Source organism: Miniopterus schreibersii (genome assembly GCF_964146895.1).
Source record: "Miniopterus schreibersii genome assembly, chromosome: 3".
NCBI classification, from domain to species: Eukaryota; Metazoa; Chordata; class Mammalia; order Chiroptera; family Miniopteridae; genus Miniopterus; species Miniopterus schreibersii.
In genome coordinates this window covers 4,207,281-4,231,227 of record NC_138103.1, presented here as the reverse complement: position 1 = coordinate 4,231,227, position 23,947 = coordinate 4,207,281, and the positions used below count along the sequence as shown (strand labels likewise).

Genomic DNA, 23,947 nt, shown 5'->3' with positions numbered 1-23,947 from the left:
ACTGCTCTACTGGAAGCCTTTCCCATCTTTCTCCCTCCCTGCCTCCCTCTCACCTGTGGGATGTAACAGCCCTGACGTATGCATGCCTTTTGCCAAAAAGAGCCAACTTATAAATCTTTTGGGCAAATCTCTCTTTATAGGCCTCAGTTTTATAATCTGTAAAACAGAGCTAATGAAACCTACCTCATAGGGCTGGTGTGAAGATGAAATGAGATAAATCGCTCAATAAATATCCCCACTATTATTATTTATAAGATTTGTGAAATTTCTAAAATTTCACTAGAAAAGTGTCTGGAAGGATATAATATGAAAATGCTCACAGTGGTTATCATTAGTGGCATTTCCTTTTCTTTACACCTTTCCCCATTTCCCCATTCATTCCACAGGTATTTATTAGGCCTGTGCTAAGAGGCAGGCACACAGCAATGCCCTGGACAGGAGAGGAACGTCTAGAGGGGCTATTAATCAAATAGTGACGCAAATAACTGCAATTGTCAGAACTGCCTACGTTTTTATGAAGCAGAAATCATGAAAAAACAAGCAATTTCCTACAATAAACATTTTCTAAAGTTATGCATAGAAATTTATACAATGGTTTTGGAAAGGACCGAATACAGGGACCAGGCGGGCAGCAGACGGGAATGGAAGGCGGGTGTGTGACCGGGGTGGGCGGCCTCTGCTGGAATTACCCCCTGGGAGGGAGTCCTTCCCTGCCCCCCACCCATAGGTGCTAAGCCCGCCCCCCGCGTCAGATACGAACGCGGCGCACTCAGCGGGCCGGGAAGCCCCGGGCTCAGCGCGCGCTGCCGCGCTGGAGCCGGAGACGCGCGCGGGGCGGCGGCGGACGCGGCGGCGGCCACTCGCGCGGGGGAGGGGACACCACGTGACGGCGGCGCCTGGCACCCGCCCGCCCGCAGCCCCGCCCCTGCCCGAGCTCGGCTCTTCCCGGAGCCACGCCCGCACACCCGCCCTGCAGCTGCCCCGGCTCCGCAGACGGTCGCCTGCGCTCCTGCCCCTTGCGCGCTTCCCCGTGTCCCGGATCCTTCCAGAGGCCCCGTGCGCTCCCCGCGCCCCAGGATCGTTCCGGCGGCCCCGTGCCCCGCGATCGTTCCGTCCGCCCCGAGCGGCCCCGCTGCCTCCCCGGAGCGCCGGCTCGCGCGCCCCGCTCGCCGCTCCCCCGCACTCTCGGGGGGCCCACCCGCCCTGCACCCTGGAGCGCCGGGCCACAAGCCTCTGCCACCTCCTCTGGATCCTCGCGGCCTTGAGCGTCGGCCGCCGCTCCTGTGCGCCCGAGGGAGGTAGGTGCGGCTGCCCCGGGGCGGGCTCGGGCGCTGCAGGGCTGCGCGCCCCTGGGCCGGCACCCGAGGGTGCTGGGCCTGGCGCTTGGACGTGGGGCCCGAGGCGGTGCAGAAGGAGAGTGTTGGGGGCGCTTCTCCTCTGGTTAGACTCTGGGGAGCAGTGTAGGCTTCTGTAAAATGGGAAGTCTCGCATCTTGCAGGTTAACGGGCGCTGTCTACTGGGAAACACTTGGCGCGCGAAGGGCTGGGAGAGGCAGCTTGGGGCCTCCCCCGGGGCACCTCGGGGCCCGCGGAGGGTGGGGCCGGCGCTGCCTGCAGGGCCCGGAGCCGCACATCCCACTCAAGCGCCGAACAAGAGGCCAGAATTGTCGTAACCGCGAGGACAGTGTAGACGCGCCTTGGCACGGTTGTTGGCCGCAGGAGCGGGTCGATGGCTCGGTTGACACGTGTTCCAGAGGGGGCGCGGATGCGCGGGTGGCGGCGCGGGGGCCGGGCCTCGGGGTGAGTCCCGGCCTAGTTCTGCCCGCGCCCCTCGGGTGGCAGATGCGCTTGCCCGGGAGCGGTGCCTGCCGTGTGCCGCCGCGGCCTCGGCGCTGCGGGCCTCGGAGCCGCTCAGCCGGGAAGTGGAGCGACACAGCGCACCCCGTGGCACGGCCGAGGAGGAAACCGAGGCCCGGGCGGCCAGGGCAAACTCTTAGCAAGAGGGACCGAGTGGGGGTGGCGACGCGGAGCCCGCAGGTGGGAGCTGCTGATGCCCGGGGGGGGGGGGCGGGGGGCGGGGGCGGAGGCTCCGTGCGGGAGGCGGTGCGCGGCCGAGCCGGACGGGCCGCGGCGGGCGCAGGAAGGCGGGGCGCAGCGGTGGGGGTGCGGGCGGCTTCCCCGCAGCCTCCACGGCAGCTTGCGTTCGCTCCTGTGTTCATGTGTGAATTCAGCAAGTGCAGTAAAACTTCCCGAGGACGTGAATTCAGTGGAACGTGGTTGGGCTTGCCATCCCCCATCCCTCTCAGTCCTCTTCTCAACGGGGGTGGGTAGGCCGGGCCCCAAGTCCTTACCCTCTACAGGGGGTGGGGGAGGCGGGAAGTCGGGGCCTGCTGATCGGTGGAAATGGCCTCAATGTATGTGCAATTGTTGGGGGAAAGCCCCAAAGTCTAAATTCAGGATCGGTGCGGGAGAACTGACACGTAGCCTTATTCAAATTCATAAGAGCTTTTTTGTTTTTTAAATTGATCTTGGAGAGGGAAGAAGGGAGGGAGAGAGAAGCACGGAAGTGAGAGAGAGACCTCCTTCGGTTGCCTCCCCTACGAACCCATGACCTGGTGCACAGGACAGTGGTCCAGCCAACTGAGCCATACCAGCCAGGGCCATAAGCGCTTTGATAGGGGACACCTCCGTACCCTGGCAGGGCAGCGTGTGTGTAAGTGTCCCCTATTAAAGCGCTTATGAATTTGAGCAAGGCTACGTATCAGTTCTTCGGCATTGATCCTGAATTTAGACTTTGGGGCTTTCCCCAACAATAATCAATTGTGTGCAGTCTATATGATTTACCCTTATTTTCTTTTGTGCTGTGTGTGACAGAACAGTACTTTTTTGGTTGATAAAGGATACATTACTGATTCCAGTTTTTCAACATTTTGAGTGTATTATCTGGCAGAGACAGCTGTTGGTCACCAGTACTCATGCTCTCTCCTTCTTGGAGTATCACGGGGATGAATTTCCCGGGCTCCCTTACAGTTTGGTGGGCCACTGTGACTGAATTTGGCTGATGGAGTGTGAGCAGAAATAGTGTGTGCCTCACTCAAGCCTGGACCCTAAAAACCTGCCACTCTTCCCCCATTTACCAGCTGAGTTAAAAGGACTCTGAAGGCCTAGAGGAGGGCAGAGCCACTAGCCTAAAGGAGCCTGGGCCCCTGAGCAACTGTGGACAGAGCCTCTGCTTTCCGCCTTCCCTGGTGGCTTGTGGCTACTGCTGAAGAGAATGGGGTCCTGTAAGTTCTTTGCAAGGTCTGGGGGTGTGAGTGGGGCTTGTTGGCCCTGGCCTTCTCTTTGGAGTGCTCTAGCTGGGCCATGCCACTGGGGAAGGGCATCCTTATGCCTTTTTTCCTGACACTGGTCAGATTTCCCAAAGAAGTTCTGTCCAGTCTTTGGCAGGCTTGCGTCCGGTTGCCAGGACACTGGGAGCAGTGTGGAAGGAGGCTGAAGGGCAACAGCATAAACTTGGATTTGTTCCAGCTCATTCTCTAGGATTCATCCTTTCAGGTTCGGTTCTGAAGCTGAAGCAGGAAAAAATTGACCATCAGGAAAAATTGACATTCAGAGTAATAGCGGCTGGCTGCACTCTTCAGAATGGGAATGTTTGTGTTGGGGAGATCAGCTCTGCTGATAAAAAGCTGCAGACTGTTACCCCAGTAACAGTCTAGAATTTCCCAGAAGATGATTAGAGTGATCACCATGGGCTGAAAGCAGCTTGGGCCTTAAAGCGTTTCTGGATTAAACTCTCGTAGCCAAGGCTGAGACAGAGGAAGGAGCGAGTCACACACACGCTGATGATAAGGGGGAAGACGACAGTCCTCGGGTCCCCAAAGTACCAGAGTAGCATTTCAAATATTTAGAAAGTCAGATGTTCAGTTCTTCAGCTGTGGCACTTTCTAGACCTAGCAAGGACACCACAGGGAGCAGCTGAAAAGCAAGTGGTTTGACTGCAGAAAATTTCTCTGGGCCGGTGGTTCTTGAACTTGAGTGCACATGAAAAGCGGCTGGGGGCTTGTTGAAACACAGACTGCTGGATCCACCGCCAGAGTTTAATTGAGTAGGGCTGGAGTGGAGCCCGAGAATTTGCACGCCCAGGTTCCCGGTGAGGCTCCCCCTGCTGCTAGTGGTCCCAGGACCATGCTTTTAGGACTGGATTAGCAGGTGACGGCTGAGGGAAAGCCCCAGGTTCAGCCTGCACTGGCTTCAAACTCAAATCCTCCACTTCCTGGCTGTGTGATTTTTGGGGCCCTGAGTGACCGTGGACAGAGCCTCTTCTTTCCGCCTCCCCTGGTGGTTTGTGGCTACTGCTGAGGAGAATGGGGCCCTGTAAGCTCTTTGCAAGGTCTGGGGGTGTGAGTGGGGCTTAACCTCTCTGTTCCTGTGTGTCCTTGGTAGGATGAAGCTAATAGTGCCTGCCACCTAGGGGTTAGGGAGGTTTCCTGGAGGAGATGACATGTAAGCTGAGGCCTGAGGGATGAGCAGAGGAATTGGCCAGAGGATAGGGAGGCAGGTTGGGATGTGTGTCACACGGAGGGCACATTGTGAGCAAAGCCTAGGGACGGGGAGACCCCTGTCCTCCAGGGAGCTGAGAGGAGTGACCAAGCAGGTGTTTTGTAAGCGATACTGAAATGCTCTGAATCTGTTCCATGCTGTCTCAGGGCAGGATCACAGTGGAGGGGACATGACCGTGGTGGGGAAAATGGGCTGTTGGGGTGGGCTTGGAAGCAGCTCGAGTTACTTCTGCCCACATCCCATTGGCCCCAATGCAGTCACATGGCCCCACCTAGATGCAGAAGGTGCTGGGAAATGTAGTCCTTGCCTGGGCAGGGAGCAGAGCCTCATGGCGGAGAGCTAGCTGTCTGTGCCACAGTGGCCTTTTCTGGCCCCTGCCACCTCTCAGTTCTTCACCTTGCTCGTTCCACTCCACTTTTTTGATTGAATGAATCTTACATATGAGGATGCTGAGGTTCAGTGAGGTTAAGTAATTTGTCCAATGTAACTCAGCTAGTTGTAGTCAGGACCTGAACCCAGATCTGTTTGTCCCAAAAGCCTGTGAGGCCAAATCCTGGTCTTTGGTGATTTTTGCAGGCGTCCCATGATCCAAGCTTTTCCACTCGGGACCTCAGCTGTGCTTTCAGGCTAACTAACCCCCAGACACCTTGTAGCTGTAGTCCCATAGTTCCTCCACTCCTCCAGGCCTGCAGTGCCCATTATATCAGCAGAAGTTGCCCATTTCCTCCAGTTACTTGTTAGTTCATGCGGCGTGCATTTACAGAGGACCTAGTGTGTGCCAGGCAGTGTGCCCTGGGCCAGGGGATAGAGGAATGAGACACCGCCCCTTTTGTTCCAGGCGCTCACGTGGTCTGGACACTGAGAGGCTGTGTAAACAGAGTTCCCTCTGAGAAGTGAGACAAGCTGTAGCCCTGGTTTCCTGCAGTACACAGTGTCCTAGGTACAGGAGAAAGGTGCCCAGCAAGTTATTAAAAATTAATATTCAAGCCCTCGTGTGCATTTTGTTAATCAAAGCTACAGTGACAATAATTTTTGCTTTGTATTCTAAAATGTGTTTTTCTGATTTTTAAAACCATAGTATAGTCTTTGCACCATAATAGTTTTGTATGAACAAAGCCCTGGTTATGACAGTGATGTTTTTATGAGCCTTAGCAGCGCCAATGTTGACTTGGCTTCTTGCTTCATTAGTGAGTAAGCTCATTTCTCCTATTTTTGGTACGTGTGGAGGTTTGTTTTCAGGACAGGAAGGAGAGCGGGTGGGAGAGGCTTCTTGGAATTTCACCAGAATCATTCTAGAGCAGGTTTCTCAGCCTCGGGACTCTTGACAGTTTGGCTAGATAATCGTGTGCTGTGGGGCATCCTGTGCATTGTAGGATGTTTAGCAGCATCCTTGGTCTCTACCTACTAGATGCCAGTTGCATCCCAGAGTTGCAACAACCAAAAATGTCTCCAGACATTGCCAAGTGTCCCTTTGTTGACAAAATTGCCCCAAGTTGAAGACGACTGTTCTGGACTGTATTCATTTCCTATCGCTACTATAGCACATCACAAACTTAGTGGCTTAAAACAACACAGTTTCTTCTCTTAATGGTCCAGGAGGTCGGAAGTTCAAAAGTCAAGGTGTCAGCAAGGCTGTGTCCCTTCTAGAGGCTCTAGGGAAAGGCATTTCCTCACCTTTTCCAGCTTCTAGAGGCCATGCATTCCTTGGCTTGTGGCCTCTTCCTTCAGCTTCAAAACCAGCCACATAGCATCTTCTCTATGACACCTGCTTCCATTGTCACTTCTCTTTCTCTGAGTCAGCCCCCCCTGCTTCTTTTTATAAGGACCCTGTGATTACATTGGGCTCACCGGATGACCCAGGATAATCTTCCCATCTCAAGACCCTTAATTTAATCACATCTGCAAAGTTGCCTTTGCCATATAAGGAAACATATTCACAGGTTCCAGGGATTAGAACATGGACAGGGCCATTGGTCTGCCTACGACATAAACTGTTGGTTTCTAGGTATAATGGAAATACTTATGGAAGGCCTGGGAGGAAGGAAGTGACTTAGGCAGAAGGAAAATGGGGATAGCAGCGGACAGCAGCAGCTCATACTTTTGAGTCCAGTTCTCTGGCAGGCACCACGTGTCAGATCTCATTGAGTCTTCAGAACAACTCCTGGGGTTGGTTCTGCCCCCATTGTACAGATGAGGAAACCACCCGGGGAAGGCTTTCTGGAGGAGGTAAAAATTTGAGCTGGATCTGGAAGGGAACAGAGGGGTTTGGCAGTCAGTGAGACAGGCATTCTAGGAAGAGGGTCCTTGGGTGTAAGGGCAGGGAGGTGTGCATGGCTGTGAATGGCGAATGGTTCTTGGTTGGGGCAAGTGGGGGAGATGAGATGGCAGGGAAGGGGCAGGTGGGTGTGGACATCTGTAAGTCAGTCCTTTTATTCTGACATAGACTGTTCTTTCTCACAGTAGTTTAAATAAATGTTTACGTGTCAACACCCATCACTTGCTAGGGCACGGATATTAATAAGACACCAACTTCAACTCCTGGCTTGGGGCTTGATTTGGCTTGATTTAATGAGTCTCAGTGCTGCACATTTGTTACCACTCCCACTCCCCACCCCCAGGAAGGAAATAAAACACAGCCAGGAGATGCATTTGATGGCACTGTTGATCCTTGCTCAGTGCCAGAGCCTGGGGGAAGTCACAGCTGGCCCCTCAGTCTGCCGTGTGAGACAGGCCCACCTTCTAACAGGGACAGGGATTCAGACCCGGCCACGTGGTGACAGAGCACAGGGTCTCCATCACTGTCTTGGGCTTTGTTTTTTTGTTTTGTTTTCCAGCAGCTTTATTGAAGTATTATTGACGAATTAAAATTGTATGTATTTAAGATGTACAATGTGGTGATTTGATATGCGTACACATTGGGAAATGGTTACCACAATCAAGCTAATCAACACATAGGCCTCCTCACAGTTACCTTGTGTGTGGTGAAAACACTTAGGATCTACTCTCTTAGCAGGTTTCAGGTATACTATACATTATTATTCACTGTAGCCACCCTGCTGTACATTAGATCTCCAAGACCTGCTCATCTTGCATAACTGAAACTTTGTACTGTTTGACCAACTTCTCCATTTCCCCCGCCCCAAGCCCCTGAGAACAACAGTTCTACTCTCTGCTTCTGTAATTTGGCTTTTTAGTTTCATGCAATATTTGTCTTTTCGTGTCTGGCTTACTTCATTTAATAATGCCCTCCAGGTTTATCCATGTTGTTGCAAATGACAGGATTTCCTTTTATTTTTAGACTGAATAATATTCCATTGTCATCCACCAATGCACACAGGTTGTTTCCATCCCTTGGCTGTTGTGACTAATGCTGCATGGAACATGGCTGTGCAGATAGTTTTCTTTCCAGTTTGAAGGGAACTGAGGACTCACTCTGGGGCTTGAGCTGTGCAGCCAGGGCAGCCCAGCTCTGCCCATTTCCATCCCCAGGGGGGCCCCCTCGGAGGGAGCAGCCCCTTCTCTGCCTTGCAGCTCCTGTCATTGGCAGATGACAAAGTCTATGTCAAGTGCTTAGCGTGACGCCTGGGTTGCAGGAAGCTGTTCACATGTGTTACACGTCTGCTTATTTCAGGAAGTTACACATTTTTGAGGCCAATAGAAGCAAAGGTCTCTTCTGCTTTCTCGTTACTCGTTTGCAGAACAAAAACCACATCTCCTTTCTCGAGGTGAGATGAACTCATGCTAAACTGAGAAACCCATAGCTCCCTCTGGTTGGTGGAACAAGAGAGAGTTCTTGGCATGGTGTCTAGAGGAGCTAGCAGAAGACCTACTAGCCTAGGGGTGCAGTGGGAAGGGAAGCTCAGTGTCATTTATTATACCAGAAAATCAGTAGATAAGAACCGAGCTAGATAAATTAAGAAGTAGCGATGATACCAAACATAATGTGTCCTGGCTGCCTGTCACCACTTGAGCCAAACTAAGCAGAGACAGGGTTGACAGTTTATTCCAATAATGCCGGCAGTATGGGAGAGCAGTCGGTCACCCTGGGAATTCTGCTCTGACCCCCTCGCCGTTGGCTGATTGTATACCAGGGAGGGAAAAGATAACTGCATGCAACTTTGAGCTGCAAGTGTAACAGGGAAAGGGCAGGGGAGGGCCTGCAGTGTGCCTTCAGGAGCTCAAAGTCTGATAACCAGGTGGCTAATCTAGGATGTTACCAACAGCTCAGCCCGTTCCTGGGACCGGAGAACGGTCAGCGTTCCTGAGGCAAACTCCCGGAGGGGGTCAGGGTCCAGGCAGAGCAACCAAATCAAAGCGGGTACTGTCCTTGGTCTGTTCTCAAAATGTATTTCTTTTCTCAGTAATGGACCCACCGAGGCATCTTATCTTTTTACAGCTTTGTTTCTTCCTCCATTTCCCCAGGGTGTGGAAGAAAAATCTCTTATCTATAGTTAGTAAGGTGAATGATTATTAAACATCTGTGGCTCTATTCTTATTACATGCCCTTCCCCCTATCAGTAGCAGAACACGCCTATTATTTAGAGACGTGGAGATAATTCCACAAGTAGCGTCTGGACTAATCGGAAACAGGTGTCTCTGCTGTGGGAGCAGGGCTGCCACGTACCGTTGCAGAGGTTGCTCGCTGGAGGCGAGTGCAGCCTGCCCGCATGGTCATGCGCAGTGGCCCTAGTAGGACAGGAGTGTTATTTTTAACCATGTGCTTTAATAAAAATGTTATTTTTTAATCATATAGAAATAACATACAGTCGCCCTAATTCCTGGCTGGGTTTGGACATTCATATTGCTGGTGACAAAAAACCCATGTGTAGCCAGCCAAGTTGTCCCCCACCCCCAGCGGGCAAGGGTTTATTGTATCATATGCAGAAGTCCAGGCGGGTAGTTTGGCTTCAGGCACGTTTGGATTTAGGGTCTCAAGTGATGTCATCACTATTCATTTTTCTCTGTCTCTCTTGTTCTTTTTTTCCCCCCTTTTTATTGAATTTATTGGGTGACACTGGTTAACAAAATTATACAGGTGTCAGGTGCACAATTCTACATCATCTGTACACTACATTGTGTCTTTCTCTCTTGTTCTGCTCTCCACCAAACATCAGCTTTGTTCTCTGGTGGCCTCAGTCCCTGTCTCAGTCCCTGCCCTGTAGGAAAGGATTAATCTTGTCCAGTCACTCAAGCCAAAGCTCCAGGCCTACCTGTGATTGGCCAGGTTGGTTTGACGTGAGTCACGTGCCCATCTCTGAGCCACTGTGGCCAGGTGCCGGAACTCTGTGTTCTGCTTTGACTTGGGCCCTGGGACATCCCCGGGTAGTTCGCGGTGGATCCCCATCCCCAGGTACATAGCCTGAGAGCAGGGGGTAGGCAGGTCCCCGAACAGAAGCAGGTGCATGACACGAGGTGGCCCATAAGTCACTCTCTCCACTGTGGTTGCAGTCAAGGACCAGTGTGTGCACTGGCCGTACTGGCTCGCGGTGCTGGCTCCCAGAGTGGTGAGTGGGAGAGTTCAGCTCATTTCTACAACAGGAAGGCAGTTCCTGAGGGTGAGAGGAGCCCCAAGGAGGACCAGCAGCCTTGACCTGGTCATTGCAAGCATTGTTCCTGCCCCAGAAGCTGCCAGAGGAGCCCTTTGCAGCAAGACCCAGTGAGAGCAGTGTGGTTCCGTGGCCAGAGCCTAAAATAGTCTGTTCCCTCAAGACCCCTGAAGAAGCTTGGTTGGCTGCTAATCAGACATCCAGGTCACCAACGTGGCTGGGACCCAAGGCTCAGCCCCCTTTATTTATGCTAATGGAAATGATGGTAATAACAGCTGCTGTGTCCTAGGGCTTGCTCTGTGCTCTCACTGTAACGCTAGCAAGATGGGCACAACTCTGCACCCAGATTATATTGAGGAAGCTGAGGCTCAAGAGGTGAAATCACACAAAAAGATGAAGTCACACAGCTAGTAAGTGGCAGAGCTAGGGATTGGGCTCAGGTCTGCCTAACTCAGAACCCCATGCAGCTGCAGCTCCATAGAAACTTCTTTCCAGGGTGTGTCAGGGACCAGGAGGGGAAGATGTGAATGCCTGAGCGAGGGCAGAGGGAACCTTCTAGAGAATCCTGATGTCTTGGGAGCTGGTCTCAGTCTCTCACTCACAGGAACAGCCCCTTCTGTGGGCCCAGGGAAGCCCAAGTTAGATGGAGGTTCCTAGGAAGCTGGGTGCCCTGGTTAGTACTGGAACAGGCATCGCGGGGCTGACTTATTGCCCATTGGGGGCTCCTTGCCTGTCTAGGAGAATCCAATGTCCCCCAGTGCCCAGTCTTCATGGCCAGTGTGGGAGCAGCTGTCACATTAGGACTCTGGATTGAGGCCACAGTTTCCGCAAGCTACCCAGGCATCAACTTGTCATAAGAGATGTGATGTGACTTTTTATAATATGGGGGTGGGGGGGAGTGAGGGCTACTGGACCAGACAGAATTAGCAAGTAGTAAGGAAAAAAGAAAATTACAGTAGATTATATAAGGTTGAATAGCAAAGTCTGAAGACTGTCAGTCCAGGACTGTTGTGCCGCGTCATGATATAAGATTATGCTGCCCAGGCCCCCTCTTTCTCATGGCTCTGCCATCCTCAGCCAGTGGCTTCCTCATGGTTAAACATAGCTGCTTGAGCTCCAGCCGCCACACTTCCAGTCCAGCTAGCAGGACGAAGGGAGAGCAGAAGGGCACGCTTCCTCCCTCCCTTTAAAAACCCTTCCCTGTAGTTGAAAACAGTCCTGCTTATATCCTCTTGGCCAGAACTTGGTCACACAGTCACACCTAACTGCAAAGGAATCTGGGAAATGTAGACCTTATTCTAAGTGGTCATGTGCTTAGCCAAAAACCAGTGTCTCTGTTATTAAGAAGGAGAGAACAGCTGCTGGGGGACAGTTAGCAGGTGCTGCTACAGCTGTGTTAAGAGCAAATTTATGACAACTGAAGAGCCATAAAACAGGTCCCACTCACTCAGCTCTGGAATACATACCAGTGCCTGCTGAGTACAAGGCACCGTGCCGTGTGGGGCCACAGCTGCTTGTCCCCAGCTGCTTTTATTTTCCACGGCCGAGGAGAATGTCAGGTCTGTGGTGGACGTGGCCATGGACTGGAGTTCTGGTGATGATTCCCCCGTGAACTGACTCCATGGAACCCCACTCAGGACACTTCCCCACTCAGCTCCCTTCACAAATGGGGGACTTGGCAAGATGGATTAATTTGGTCAAGGTGACCAGCAGTCCGGGCTCTTAACCACTGAGCTACACTTCCTGGAGGGCTGCAGGCTGAAGCTGTGGCTCCCTCCCCTGGCCCCAACCTGGCCCCAGAGGTCAGTCACCTGGCTGGGCCTACTCGCAGCTCCAGGCTCCACGCCACTGCGGTCAGCAGGGATTCTGGCCATGGGCTGACCAGGGCAGAGTGGGCACTGGGGCTGGGGAGAGAGGGAGACGGGAGCCCGGCCCAGGAAGGTTTTGGTGCCAAGCAGGATCAGTGGCTCAGGCTTTGAATCCAGGCAGTGACTGTGTCTTGCCCCGAGGGTAAGAAACAAAGCTGGCAGTGGATGCCCAGAGCAGTGATTGCCAAACTGAGTCGAGAAGTAAGTATATGTGATGCATTGAGGAAAAAGAAAGAACAGCAACAACAAAAGAAACCGTCCGACTAGAAAGAGGCAGAGCGCATTGTGCAAAGTAAAGCTGAGCACACTTTTCCCCAAGAACGTGCCCCACCTCGGAGCTAGAAGGCTGCCTGTCCACGGAGAGAGCTGCTAAGAATAATTGGAATGATTGCCTTGATCTAAAATTTTAGAAAAATATTTTACTTACTTATAATTTTATATTGAAGATAGTCCAGTTTCATAAAAGGTTAAAAGAGTATAGACATGTACAAAATATTAGAAAGGGCCCCCGGCTCCACAGTCCGTGACAGTGCCCGTGAGTTTGCGTGAGTCCTTCTGGGAAGTTCTGCATCTACAAGGATCCTTTACCTTGTAACAGGAGGAGGATCACTGTCCCGGCTGCTCTTCTGCGGCTTGCTTTCTAATTGCAACAGTTTTCTCCTGACTATCTTTGTCTTTAACTTTAGCTTTACTGGAGTGTAATTCACAGACCTTACTCTCCACCGATTTAAAGTGTGCAGGGCTTTTTAGCAGGCTCACAGTCATGCAACCAACACCGTCGCTTTTAGGACATTTCCACCAACTCCAGAGAAACCCATTATCACGTTGCTCCCGGTTTCCTCCCACTCTCCCCTCCCCCAGCCCTAGGCAAGCACCACGTGCTCTCTGTCTCTATAGATTCGCCTATTCCAGACATTCCAGGGAGATGGAATCATTCAATATGTGGTCGTTTGCAGCTCTCTTCCTTTACTTAACATGATGTTTTAAAGACATTTAAAAAATATATATCTTTATTGATTTCAGAGAGAGGAAGGGATGGGAAGACAGAGATAGAAACACCAATGACGAGAGAGAGTCACTGATTGGCTGCCTCCTGCACGCCCCTTGCGGGGATGGAGCCCGCAACCCGGGTGTAATTTCTTTGCACTGGGAATGTGAACTGCAATCTCCTGGATCCTAGGTTGATGCTCAACCCTGAGCCACGCCCGGCCGGGCAATACGATGTTTTAAAGGTTCCGTATGTCTCAGTACTTCATTTCTTTTCGTGGATCAGTAGTATTCCACTGAGTGGAGAGACCACATTTGGTTAATCATTCATCAGTTGATGGGCATTTGGGTCGTTTTCCCTTCTAGCTGTTATAAATAGTGCTGCTCTGAACAAACGCGTACAGGTTTTGTGTGGACATGTTTAATTTCTTTCGGGCATATACCTAGGAGTGGAATTGCTAGATCATTCTGTGTTTAACTTGTTGAGCAACTACCAGACTGTTTTCCAAATTTGCTGCACCATTTTACATTCCCACCAACAACACTGTGTGAGGGTTTCAGCTGATCCACATCCTTGCAAACACTTGTTATTTCCCATTTTTTAAAGTTGTGTCCACCCTTGTGGCTTTGAGTTATATTCCCCTAATGGCTGATGTGCAGCATCTTTTCATGTGTTCGTTGGCCATGTGTGTTTCTTCTTTAGAGAAATGTCTGTTCCAATCCTTTGCCCATTTTTATTTGGGTTGTCTTTTTATTGTTAAGTTATGGGAGTTCTTTATGTAATCCCTTATCAGATACATGATTTGCAAAGTTTTCTTCCATTCTGTAAGTTGTCTCTTCACTCTCTTGATGGTGTCCTTTGAACCATAAAAGATTTTAATTTTGATGTCCAGTTCATCTATTCTTTTGTAGCTTGTATTTTTGGTGTTGTTTCTAAGAAGTCTTTGCCTAATTAGATCTTTAATTTCTTTGGACATGTTTTGTTTTTCATTGTACAAGTCATACACTTGTTTTGTTAAGTACAGTTGTTTTCTTAATTTCATTTTTGGATTGTTCATTGCTAGTATATAGAAATAATATTGATTTTTGTTTCCTACAACCTTGATGAACTCTTTCTTGGCTATCTTTGCATGTCTATGTGTATCCAGAGCTCCCATTGTGACAGTCACTCAGCCTTTCCTGGTGTAGAGCAGGCCTCCACTGATGAGCACTGTGGGCTGCTACTGAGAACACTCTGAGGGCCACTCATTCATTCCAGGGATGTGAATTGAGTCCCCACTCTGTCAGGCGCTCTTTGAGGCACTCTAAATGAGTAAATGAGATGATTTCAGTTTGGGAAAGTCTGTGAAGAGGCTATGTGTTAGGGGAGTGATTGGGTGTGTGTTTCAGAGGGGTTCTTTGTTCATTTTAAATAATTCTTTATTTTTCAATTATAGTTGACATTCAGTGTTTTATTAGTTTCAGGAGTATAGCACAGTGGTTAGACACTTATGTAACTTATAAATAATTCCCCTGATAAGCCTAGTACCCACCTGGCACCATACATACTTACCACAATATTATTGACTATATTCCATATGCTGTACTTTACATCCCTGTGACTGTTTTGTAACTTCCAATCTATAGTTCTTAATCCCTTCACCTTTTTCACCCAGCTCCCCCAAGCCCCTCCCATCTGGCAACCCTCAAAATATTCTCTGTATCTGTGAGCCTGTTTCTATTTTGTTTATTTTGTTCTTTAGATTCCACATGTAAGTGAAATCATATTTGTCTTTCTCTGTCTGACTTATTTCACTTAGCATAATATCCTCTAGATCCATCCACGTTGTCACAAGTGGTGATATTTCATTCTTTTTGATGGCCAAGTAGTATTCCATTGTGTATATGTACCACCTCTTTTTATCTAGTTGTCTGCTGATAGGCACTTGGGCTGCTTCCATATTTTGGCTATTGTACATAATGCTTCAGTGGACATAAGCATGCATATATGTTTTCAAATTATTGTTTTGGGTTTCTTCGGATAAATTCCCAGAAGTGGGATTGCTGGGTCATAAGGTTGTTCTATTTTTAATTTTTTGAGAAATGAGAGGGGTTGTTTTAATTGAGTCAGAGAATATTTTTCTAGAAATGTGACTTTTGAGCGAAGATCTAAGTGATGAGGAAGAACTCAGTGTTGGAAGATTAGGAAGGTTGTTCCTGGCACAGGGAACAGCAAGTACAAAGGCCCTGAGGTGGGAATGGGTTCCCCATGTTCACAGAATGGGAAGAAAGCTAGTGTGTGTGGGGAGCCGCCACAGCTGGAGGATGCCGGATAACTCGGGCCTTGTAACCTTAAAAGGCATTTAGATTTTATCAAGAATGTGAAGAGAAGCGGTGGGAGTGATCTAAATGTCCTAAAAAGATCACTCCAGTTGCTTAAAGAAGCATTTCGTTTCCCTGACTTGTTTTAAGCACTGAGTTCTTGGAAGTAGAATTACTGGGTCGACGAGTTTGTGCATTTAAGATGTTACTACATGATGCCTGCCAAGTGCCTCCCCCAAAGATAGCTGCAGTTTTCAGTCTGAGGGTGCCAGCTCTTGTCACCAGCGGCATTCAGACGGGGCACCAGTGAACCTGTCCCCGGCCCCAGCACCCACTCTCTTGCTTCCCCTTTTCAGGGCCTTCCCTGCAGCATTTGCCCGGGAACTCTGGCTGTGACACCCACCCTTTGGGTCCAGCGGGCACCCTGGGAGCATGGCAGACGAAGACCTCATCTTCCGCCTGGAGGGCGTTGATGGCGGCCAGACCTCCAGGGCTGGCCACGACGGGGACTCTGACGCAGACAGCGATGATGAGGAAGGCTACTTCATCTGCCCCATCACCGATGACCCCAGGACACATCAGAATGGCAACTCCAAGGTCAATAACTACTGCGGCAACCTAGTGAAAAGTGAGCAGTGCAGCTTCAGCGCCTCCCCGGGGAGCTCCTTCAGCTTTAAGGTGAGTGGGCCGCCTGCCCCATCTGCCCCAGCCCAGGTCGCCCCCGCAGGGATGGGCAGCCGGGGCCACCGGGTAGGGTCTCTCCTGTGTTTCCAGATGGGACAGCGCTGTAAATTCTGGGCCTGAGTCTATGCCTGCGAAGCTGATTGTCAGGTTAGAGCAAGTTCATTACTGTAGAGTGTTGCTTTTCAAACAGCTGCTCAGGATCCACTCCTAGGTTGAGAAAACCTTGACCAGCTTTTTAAGAACTGGAGGGGGCCCTAGCCGGCTTGGCTCAGTGGTTAGAGCATCGGCCCGCAGACTGAAGGGCCCCGGGTTTAATTTTGGCCTAGCCCGTGTACCTGGGTTGCGGGCTTGTTCCCTGGCCCCGGGCGGGTTGCATGCGGGATGTCTCTCCCTCCCCTCCCTCCATCCCCCCTGAAAAGCAATGGAAAAAATATCCTCAGGTGAGGAGTTAAAAAAAGGGAAAGAAATGGAAGACTAGAAAATACTGGGGGGCACTACACATTGTAAAGATCTTATTTTTTGGAACGTTTTGTCTGCATACCTTTGCACATGTAAATGTGGTGATCAGCTTAGCTTTTCATAACGGACCAATTAAATATCTTTATTTCGCCCCAGTGTGTGCGTGTGTGGTCAGGGGATGTGATGGAAACTGTAGTCCTTCGTGTTGGCTGCAGTATTAAAAGCCAGTGCTTGGGTTGGGCACCCTTCTTCTGGATTGAGGAAAAGGGACTTGTTTTGTTAGGGGTTTGTGTTCCTATCATGGCAAAGCTTGTGTAAAGGAGAGGAAGAAGGGAAACTTTATTGGACTTCTGTATAACTGGTGGTGAAAAAAATTTTAATGCAATACTGTTGTTTATATTTAATCCTCACAAACAGATATAATGCCTAGTAGGCAAAATGCTTATTACCATTAGGGATTTGAAATTAAAAGCATTTTTTTCTAACTTCAGAATTATCTGTTTTTAGAAAATTAATAAATAATTCAAGTTCTTGGACAGCTGGATATTTTTTCCTTTCAGGGCCAGAAGTCTAGTTTGAGTCCCTCTGGGACAGGCAGCTCCAGAAATAGCCCTGTGGGTCCCCTCTGAGGTTGTGACTTGACCCACTTTCCTGTATTGTGGAGGCTTCTGAAGCACACCCAGCCCCATGGGAAGGTTGGGGGAGCCGTCTAGCCTCCTGTCTGTTCATCTTAGATAAGAAAGGCTCAAAGACATGAGGATTCCTGTGGCGTCCTGTCCCAGAGGGGGCCGGAGGGGCTTGTGAAACAGGAGCCAGCTCACGTGGCCCAAGGGAAAGGGGGAATTTCTTGTAATAGTCCAGGAGTGTTTCTTGGGGCCCAGGGGTAGAAGTGATGTCTGGTTCTCAGGGAACGGATCCAGGAACCGGCTGCTGTAGGACTGTCTCTATCTCGCCTTGGAATCTCTCTGCCTGTTCTTTTTTTTTAATTGATATTTTGAGAGAGAGAGAGAAACATGTCGATTTGTTTTTCTACTTATGCATTCATTGGTTGATTCCTGCGTGGGTCCTGACGGGGGATCAAACCTGCAACCTTGGTGTATCGAGTCGGTGCTCTAACCAGCTGAGCTACCCGGCCAGGGCCTCTCTGCCTATCCTTTATTCTTCTCTGCCCCTTGCTCTACCCAGTGAGAAAATGGACCCCACAGCCCATGGTCCCCTCATTACAGATGGAGCCACATGCAAAGACAGATTTAAATTTGACCCTCTGCATCCCAGTTCCGGGGGTGGGGTGGCGGATCTGGAATCCATCTCTGCGACAGTCAGATGTGGCCAGGGCATGGGATGGGGGTTAGGGTCACAGAAGAGGGGTTGTTTGCAGCGCAGGAGGGTCCTGGTGGTCTCCTGGGGGGCAGACCCAGGAGGGGTTCCACCCACAGCTGCCTCTTATCAGGAAACAGGAGTCTGGTTCTAGCACACATTGAGTGGGTCCCCAAACTGAAGGGTCTCAGACACTGATGGGCACAGTCTCTGACCACAAAAAACGCATTATGGTGAGGCTTTTAAAGGAAACACAGACCGAGTGACCCAGAGGAGGGGGTTTGTCTGTAGGTGTGGTTTTAGAGTGTGAGCTTCGTGAGGGCAGGACCCTGTTGCCATCACCACTCACCCCAGGGCCTAGAGCCATGCTGTGCACACAGTAGGTGCTTCAGTTGGAATCAGTGAGGCGATGGTTGAATGCTGAGCTCACTTCACTGTGGATGCTGTCTCTCTAAAGGGCACGTGGAAGATAGTATTTACGTAAACATAAACCCCTGTGGGCCATTTGAGAGTGGTTTTTAAAATAAAACATTCATAGCTCAGACAGCAACTTCATCTGCAAGACTCATCCTCAGCCAAAGTGTTCCCACCCGAGGTGCTGTTGGCATCTGGGAGGGACAATTCTTATTAGGTAGGAATGTCCCTTGTACTGTGGAATGTTCAGCACACATGGCCCCTGCCCACAAAATGCCACATCCCCCACGCTTTATGACAACCCAAAGTATTCTCCATCGTGTATTTGCAAAGCCCACATGAGGGGGTCCCGCCCTCCATCCAGAACCAGTACAGAAACAGCTGTGCTCAGATTTACATATTCAAAGGTGTGCTCTGCGGAACTGTTTGTGATGAAGAAAAAAATGGGTTCTATTTACAAACCGGTGTTCTAACAGAGTGCTGTATTTACATGAGAACAGAGATGAGCTTCCTGTGTGGTTTGACTTGGAAACCAGGCCAAGGTATATAAATGTTTCCTGGGGGGAATCTGTGAAAAGCCCTTGGTGCAGTGATGGTCCAGTTTTGATTTTCATATGCTGTTTTGTTTTTATATGCTGGTAAGTAAAAAAGCAAGTTGAAATATAATGTGATCCCACTTTTATGTAAATATATATACACATATATTACTGTTTGCATGGCAGAAACTGGCAGAATTTTGCATGCAACAATAAACAGCGATTCTCTCCAAGGGGGAGGGTGTAGTTAAGGGGGACTTTGATGACCTACTTTATGTATTATTTTAAACATTTGGAGCTTTTAAAACTACATGTAAGTGCTACTTGTATGCAGAAAAAAACCTGTTTTTAGAAGAAAAATAAGAACTATCCCTCCCAAAAGCAAAAAACAAATCAAGAAGGCAAAGTTCAAAGTCCTCACTGAGCATGGGCGCCCCAGGTCCCAGGGACCTTCTGGGCTTTGCTTTTCTTGCCTCTGCCTGAAACCTCTTTCAGCGGGTGACTCTGTGGTCTGTTAAAATGATCAAGGTGGCCCTAGCCAGTTTGGCTCAGCGGTTAGAGCGTAGACCTGTGGACTGAAGGGTCCCGGGTTCTATTCCAGCCAAGGGCACGTACCTGGGTGGCAGGCTCGCCACAGTCAGGGTGGGTGCCAGAAGCAACCAATCAATGTGTCTCTCTCTCATCGATGTTTCTCTCTCTGTCTCTCTCCCCCTTCCACTCTCTCTGAAAAAAGCAATGGAAAAAATATCCTTTAGCAAGGATTAAAAAAAAAAGAAGAAGACAAGTGCCCTGGCCATCTCCTTTGCATTCCCTGGGGCTAGTAGCAGAGCTTTGTGAGCCTGTCATCCTCTAATGTCATTCTCTGTTTATGAGTCAGCCCCTGACTGCGAGGTGACAGTTATGGACAAGGTGGAGCTCCTGGGTGCCCTTGTCCTAGGTCACTGGAAGCAGGCTCAGTGGGGTTCCTTGGCCGGTGGTGACTTTGGAGGGAGATAGCTGCTCAGTTTTCCAAACCTCACTCTCCCTGGCACTCAAAAACCTAACATGTTTTTTAATTTATTGTCGACATGGCAACCTGGCATTCTTCCAGTGTGCTCCTGGCAGGTGCTGGCGTGTACTGGGAATGGTGGATCTGTCTCTGTGGAGGCCGGGGCCTTCCGCAGCACGCTCCGCAGAACATCAGGGGGGATATTCATAGAGTTTATCATAACGTGGGAAAGTGCTTCTGCTCCGGAGTTCAATTTAAATAGCTGGATGCAGAGTTGCATTACAGCTCTGACAGACACCCGCCTGGCGGGATGTCCACCCACACGACAGGGACAGTCTTTGGTAAGGAGTGGTTCACTCCTTTTCAACTCTCCCATTTCTCCCTTTTCCAGAATAAGCATATCTATGTGTTACATTTTTTAACAGAGGGGGAAATTTAATTTTAAAAAATTGTTTTGCTGGCCTGGGACTATGCTGGGGACCGCTCCGTGTCAGAACACACTCCTCTGTGTTTCCGTCACACGAGGTGTGTGCATTTATTCAGGCGGCCCCCCTCCTGAGGGACACTTTTGTTGTTTCCTTTTTTCCTATCATAAGCAGTGCTGTAATAAACGTGCTTCTACATACATCTAAGCAAAGTTTAAAGTGCATATATTTTATAATATGTAAATACCACATGAACAAGGTAAAGAGAATTGAAGCTGTAGGAATTATTATATACATTGAAAAACCTCCCACCTCTGACCCCTGTTTCCCTGGGGCTGCCTTGCCTTGCACGGGTGAGCTGATAGCAGCCAGAACTTTCCTAACAGGCACAGTGGGTCGGCCAGGTGCCGCTCTGCATGCGTTCCTCATGTCAACTCATTTAACCTGCACAGCAGACCTTGGTGGTGAGCATTTGACAGACAGTAAACGCGAGTCTCTACGATCTTAACCACTTGGGGCTTTTCATGACTGTGGTCTTGCATATTTTATTGTAGTTTTTAAAGTTTTTAAAATTGATTTTAGAGAAAGGAAGGGAGGGAGGGAGGGGAAAAGATGTGAGAGAGAAACATCGATGGGTTGCCTCCTGCACACACCAGGGCTGGGGTTCGAACCCACAACCTGGGTATTTGCCCTGACGGGAAATCAAACCCGCAGCCTTTTGGGACACGGGATGATGCTCTGACCAACTGAGCCACACCAACCAAGGCTGTTGTTGTTTTTTAATGGCTTGATATCATGCCATTTTCTGGAAGCAGCATCGTGTATTTAGCCAGTCCCTTGTGGATGGGTATGCAGGTCATTTCCAATCTCCTGCTACCAAAATCAGTGCTTCCATAGCATCCCTGTTCTTGGGCCCATGCAGGGTGTGCAGCCGGGTAAACCCCTCCAAGGGGGAATGGCTGAAGCAAAATGTTTGTGGGTTTAGAACTTGGGTGGGCATTGCTGGTTGTCCTGCAAAGACGTTGCACCAGCATCTGTGCCCCCCAAGATGCATGGGCACCCCTGCTTCCCACACCCTTGTTGGCAGACTTTGGTGATGACACTGATTTTTTTCAACTCACCCAGCGTGGCTCTCAGAGCTTGGTCCAAAGATGGCCATTACCAGGAATGACACGGAGGAGCCAGTGTCCGATGACTCACTGGGAAGAAAGGCATCCCTGCCCACCCGAACCCTGGGAGGCCACACCCTGGCAGCACTGGGCTTCTGCCCCTGCCCAGTGACCACAGTAAGCTCTGTGCACACCCAGAGGCAGTGGTCAGTTCTGAGCTCTGCCTGCTGCCCTGGGAATGCAGGCTCAGAAAGGGAAGCTTAGGCATTCTGGGTCCAAAAAGCTTTGGCTCCAGCAAGATATGCGCCTGCAGGGCAGATGAAGGAGAAAGAGAGTGATGCTGGCATTGGGCAGGGCACTTGGTGACCAGGGCTCTGGAAAGCAGGAGGCAGAGGAGATTCGAGTCAGGCTGTGGGGACTCATGTTTCCAAAGTGTGTATTTATGCTAAAGTGCCCACATCCTTTGTGGAAATTCTGGGGCACAAGGGTCCCCTGTCTTCTATTTTATTTTTTAAAGTTTTTTAGCATCTTTAGTGAAATATAATTCACATGCCATATAATTTTCCCATTTAAAATGTACAACTCAATGTCTTTTGGTATATTCATAAAATTATACGTTCATCACCACAATCAATTTTAGCCCGTTTTCAGTACCCCAGAAAGAAACACAGTACGTTTTAGCCCCTCCCCCCCCCCAGTGTCCCCATCCCACCCAGCCCCTGGCAAGCACTAATTTACTTTCAGTCCTGTGGGTTTGCCTTTTCTGGATGTTTCATACAAATAAGACTAGACAACAGTGGCCTTTCGTGTCTGGCTGCTTTCGCTCAGCATAGCACTTTGCACTCTCAGCCTGGCTGTTACCTCCTCCGGTTTGGTTGCCGAGTGTTACTCCCTTGTATGAATAGACCACATTTTGTTTACCCATCCGTCAGCTGGTGCACTGTGGGTTGTTTCTCCCTTTTGGCCGTGGTCAGTAGTGCTACACAGATCCTGTGTAGACATGTTTTTATTTCTTTTGGGTAGATGCTGAGGAGTGGAATTGCTGGGTCCTGTGGCCATACCTTCCGTTTTTGTGAAAGAGCAGGCAGCCGGGGCGTGGCAAGCTTGGGTTTGTGTCCCGGGCCTGCACATCTGCAGGCAAGTCACCTCCTTGCTCTCTGAGCCTCGGGTACCCCACCAGTGGACTGGGCACTGTCCTGCCTGCCTGTCCACCCTTAACAGGGCTGCCCAGATTCTGTGAGGGACAGGGCTCCCCGGAGGGGGCAAGGGCGTCGTGCGTCCTCTCGCTGTGGCCTTGCTGGTTGTTATCCCAGCCTTCCCACCCTGTCCTCTCCAGCCGTGACTCAACCCCACTGGTGGGGGAGGGATCAGCTGCCGTTACTATTTTCCAAAAGATTTCTTGAGGATTTTCAGCATTGTTTCTTTTTCAGTTATTCATCTTATTGAGTCATAGAGGAATTCGTTTTCCCTGCAGAAAACAGTGGAAGTGCAGATATAAAATTGCTATTAAGATCTTAGTGCATATTTCAGTATAAATACAGACGCCAATCAATAACTAGGGAGGTTTTATTACAATATAAGTGCTTTGTATGCTCTTGTCACCAGTGTTTCCTCAACACGTGAGATGGTGCCTGTCGCCACACATCAGTAAACGTGGATCTAGTGTGTCATTTTTCAGTGGCTCCATGGAGGCCCGCTGTATGGATATACCACATTTCTTTAAGCGTTTCCTCCAGTGGGAGACTTCATTTTTTACTCCTATATTCAGTGCTGGCTTTCTTGGAAATTATAGGAAACCTCGAAATGGGTGTGGCCAGAGCGGGGCCTCTTCTCATTTCAGACTGTGACCAGCTGTCGCCCTCTTCCCACTTCTTTTATTTGTCCTTGGGTGTGGTTTACTGTTGCTAGGAGGGCCGGGGCCGGCTGGCATAGAGCCACAGCTCAAAGTCTCATATATGGACTTTATACTTTATAGCATGCAGTTGGTGAAAGTGATGGCGATGTTTGGAGGAGGCCCCCGGGAGCCCCTGGTGCTCTCTCGTGTAAGATTGGGCGGCGCGTGGTTGCTGTGACCGTGATCATTAGAGCAGAGATGTAAAAACAGCAGCCGCATGACACACACAGCCAGCCTCACTCCTGGCATATCCCAGGGAATTTATTTTTATTATTTCTATTACATTTTTATTTTGTGCTCTCCAGCTTGGAAGAACCAAATCCCTTCTGCTCTCTAGGCAAGGTTCTGTTTTCCTTCTTATGAAACCCCCAGACCTCCCAACTGTGCAGGGTTCATCAGTCGCCTATGGCTGAGTGTTAGGATCTTTAGAACTAGAGAATGTCAGAGCTGACAGGGCCTGGGAATCACCCACCCAGCGGCCTTCATGAACTTTGATTTACACGTGCAATACCTAAGACATTCTCAATCTAAAAAACAAACATTGCTGAGAAAAACCGAAGTCTCCTTGACTAACCTCTCATCCCCTCCTCTTCCCAGAGAGAAGCGTTGTGTCCGTTTGGTGTAAGTCACTTTTCAGACCTCTTTCTTTTAATGCATTTATATATAAATAGACTTTTATGTATATAGCTACAGACACACACGCACCCTTAGAAATCTATGGTAGCGATTTGTGGGTCTCCGCCACCATTAAATGGGGTCCTACTGTTTGCACTATGTAGCAACTTGCTTTTTTCCCTAAACAATGTCTTGGAGATTGCCCATGTCAGCACCTTGATCTTTCTAACGGCTGCGTACAAGTG

At 49.8% G+C, this 23,947-nt stretch overlaps 1 protein-coding gene across 2 annotated transcripts in view; it reads left to right on the top strand.

Moving 5' to 3' along the window:
- The first annotated feature begins 927 nt into the window (after positions 1 to 927).
- The window catches only part of EEF2K (eukaryotic elongation factor 2 kinase), a 57,592-nt gene continuing 34,572 nt past the window's right edge, over positions 928 to 23,947 (top strand). The window contains exons 1-2 of one of the 2 annotated variants that reach the window (XM_081132229.1): positions 928 to 1,298; positions 15,618 to 15,939. In XM_081132229.1, the coding sequence (XP_080988355.1) occupies positions 15,694 to 15,939 (246 nt within the window). In that variant the 5' untranslated portion in view covers positions 928 to 1,298; positions 15,618 to 15,693. The remainder of the gene's footprint in view (positions 1,299 to 15,617; positions 15,940 to 23,947) is intronic. The other variant, XM_081132230.1, reaches the window with a different exon arrangement.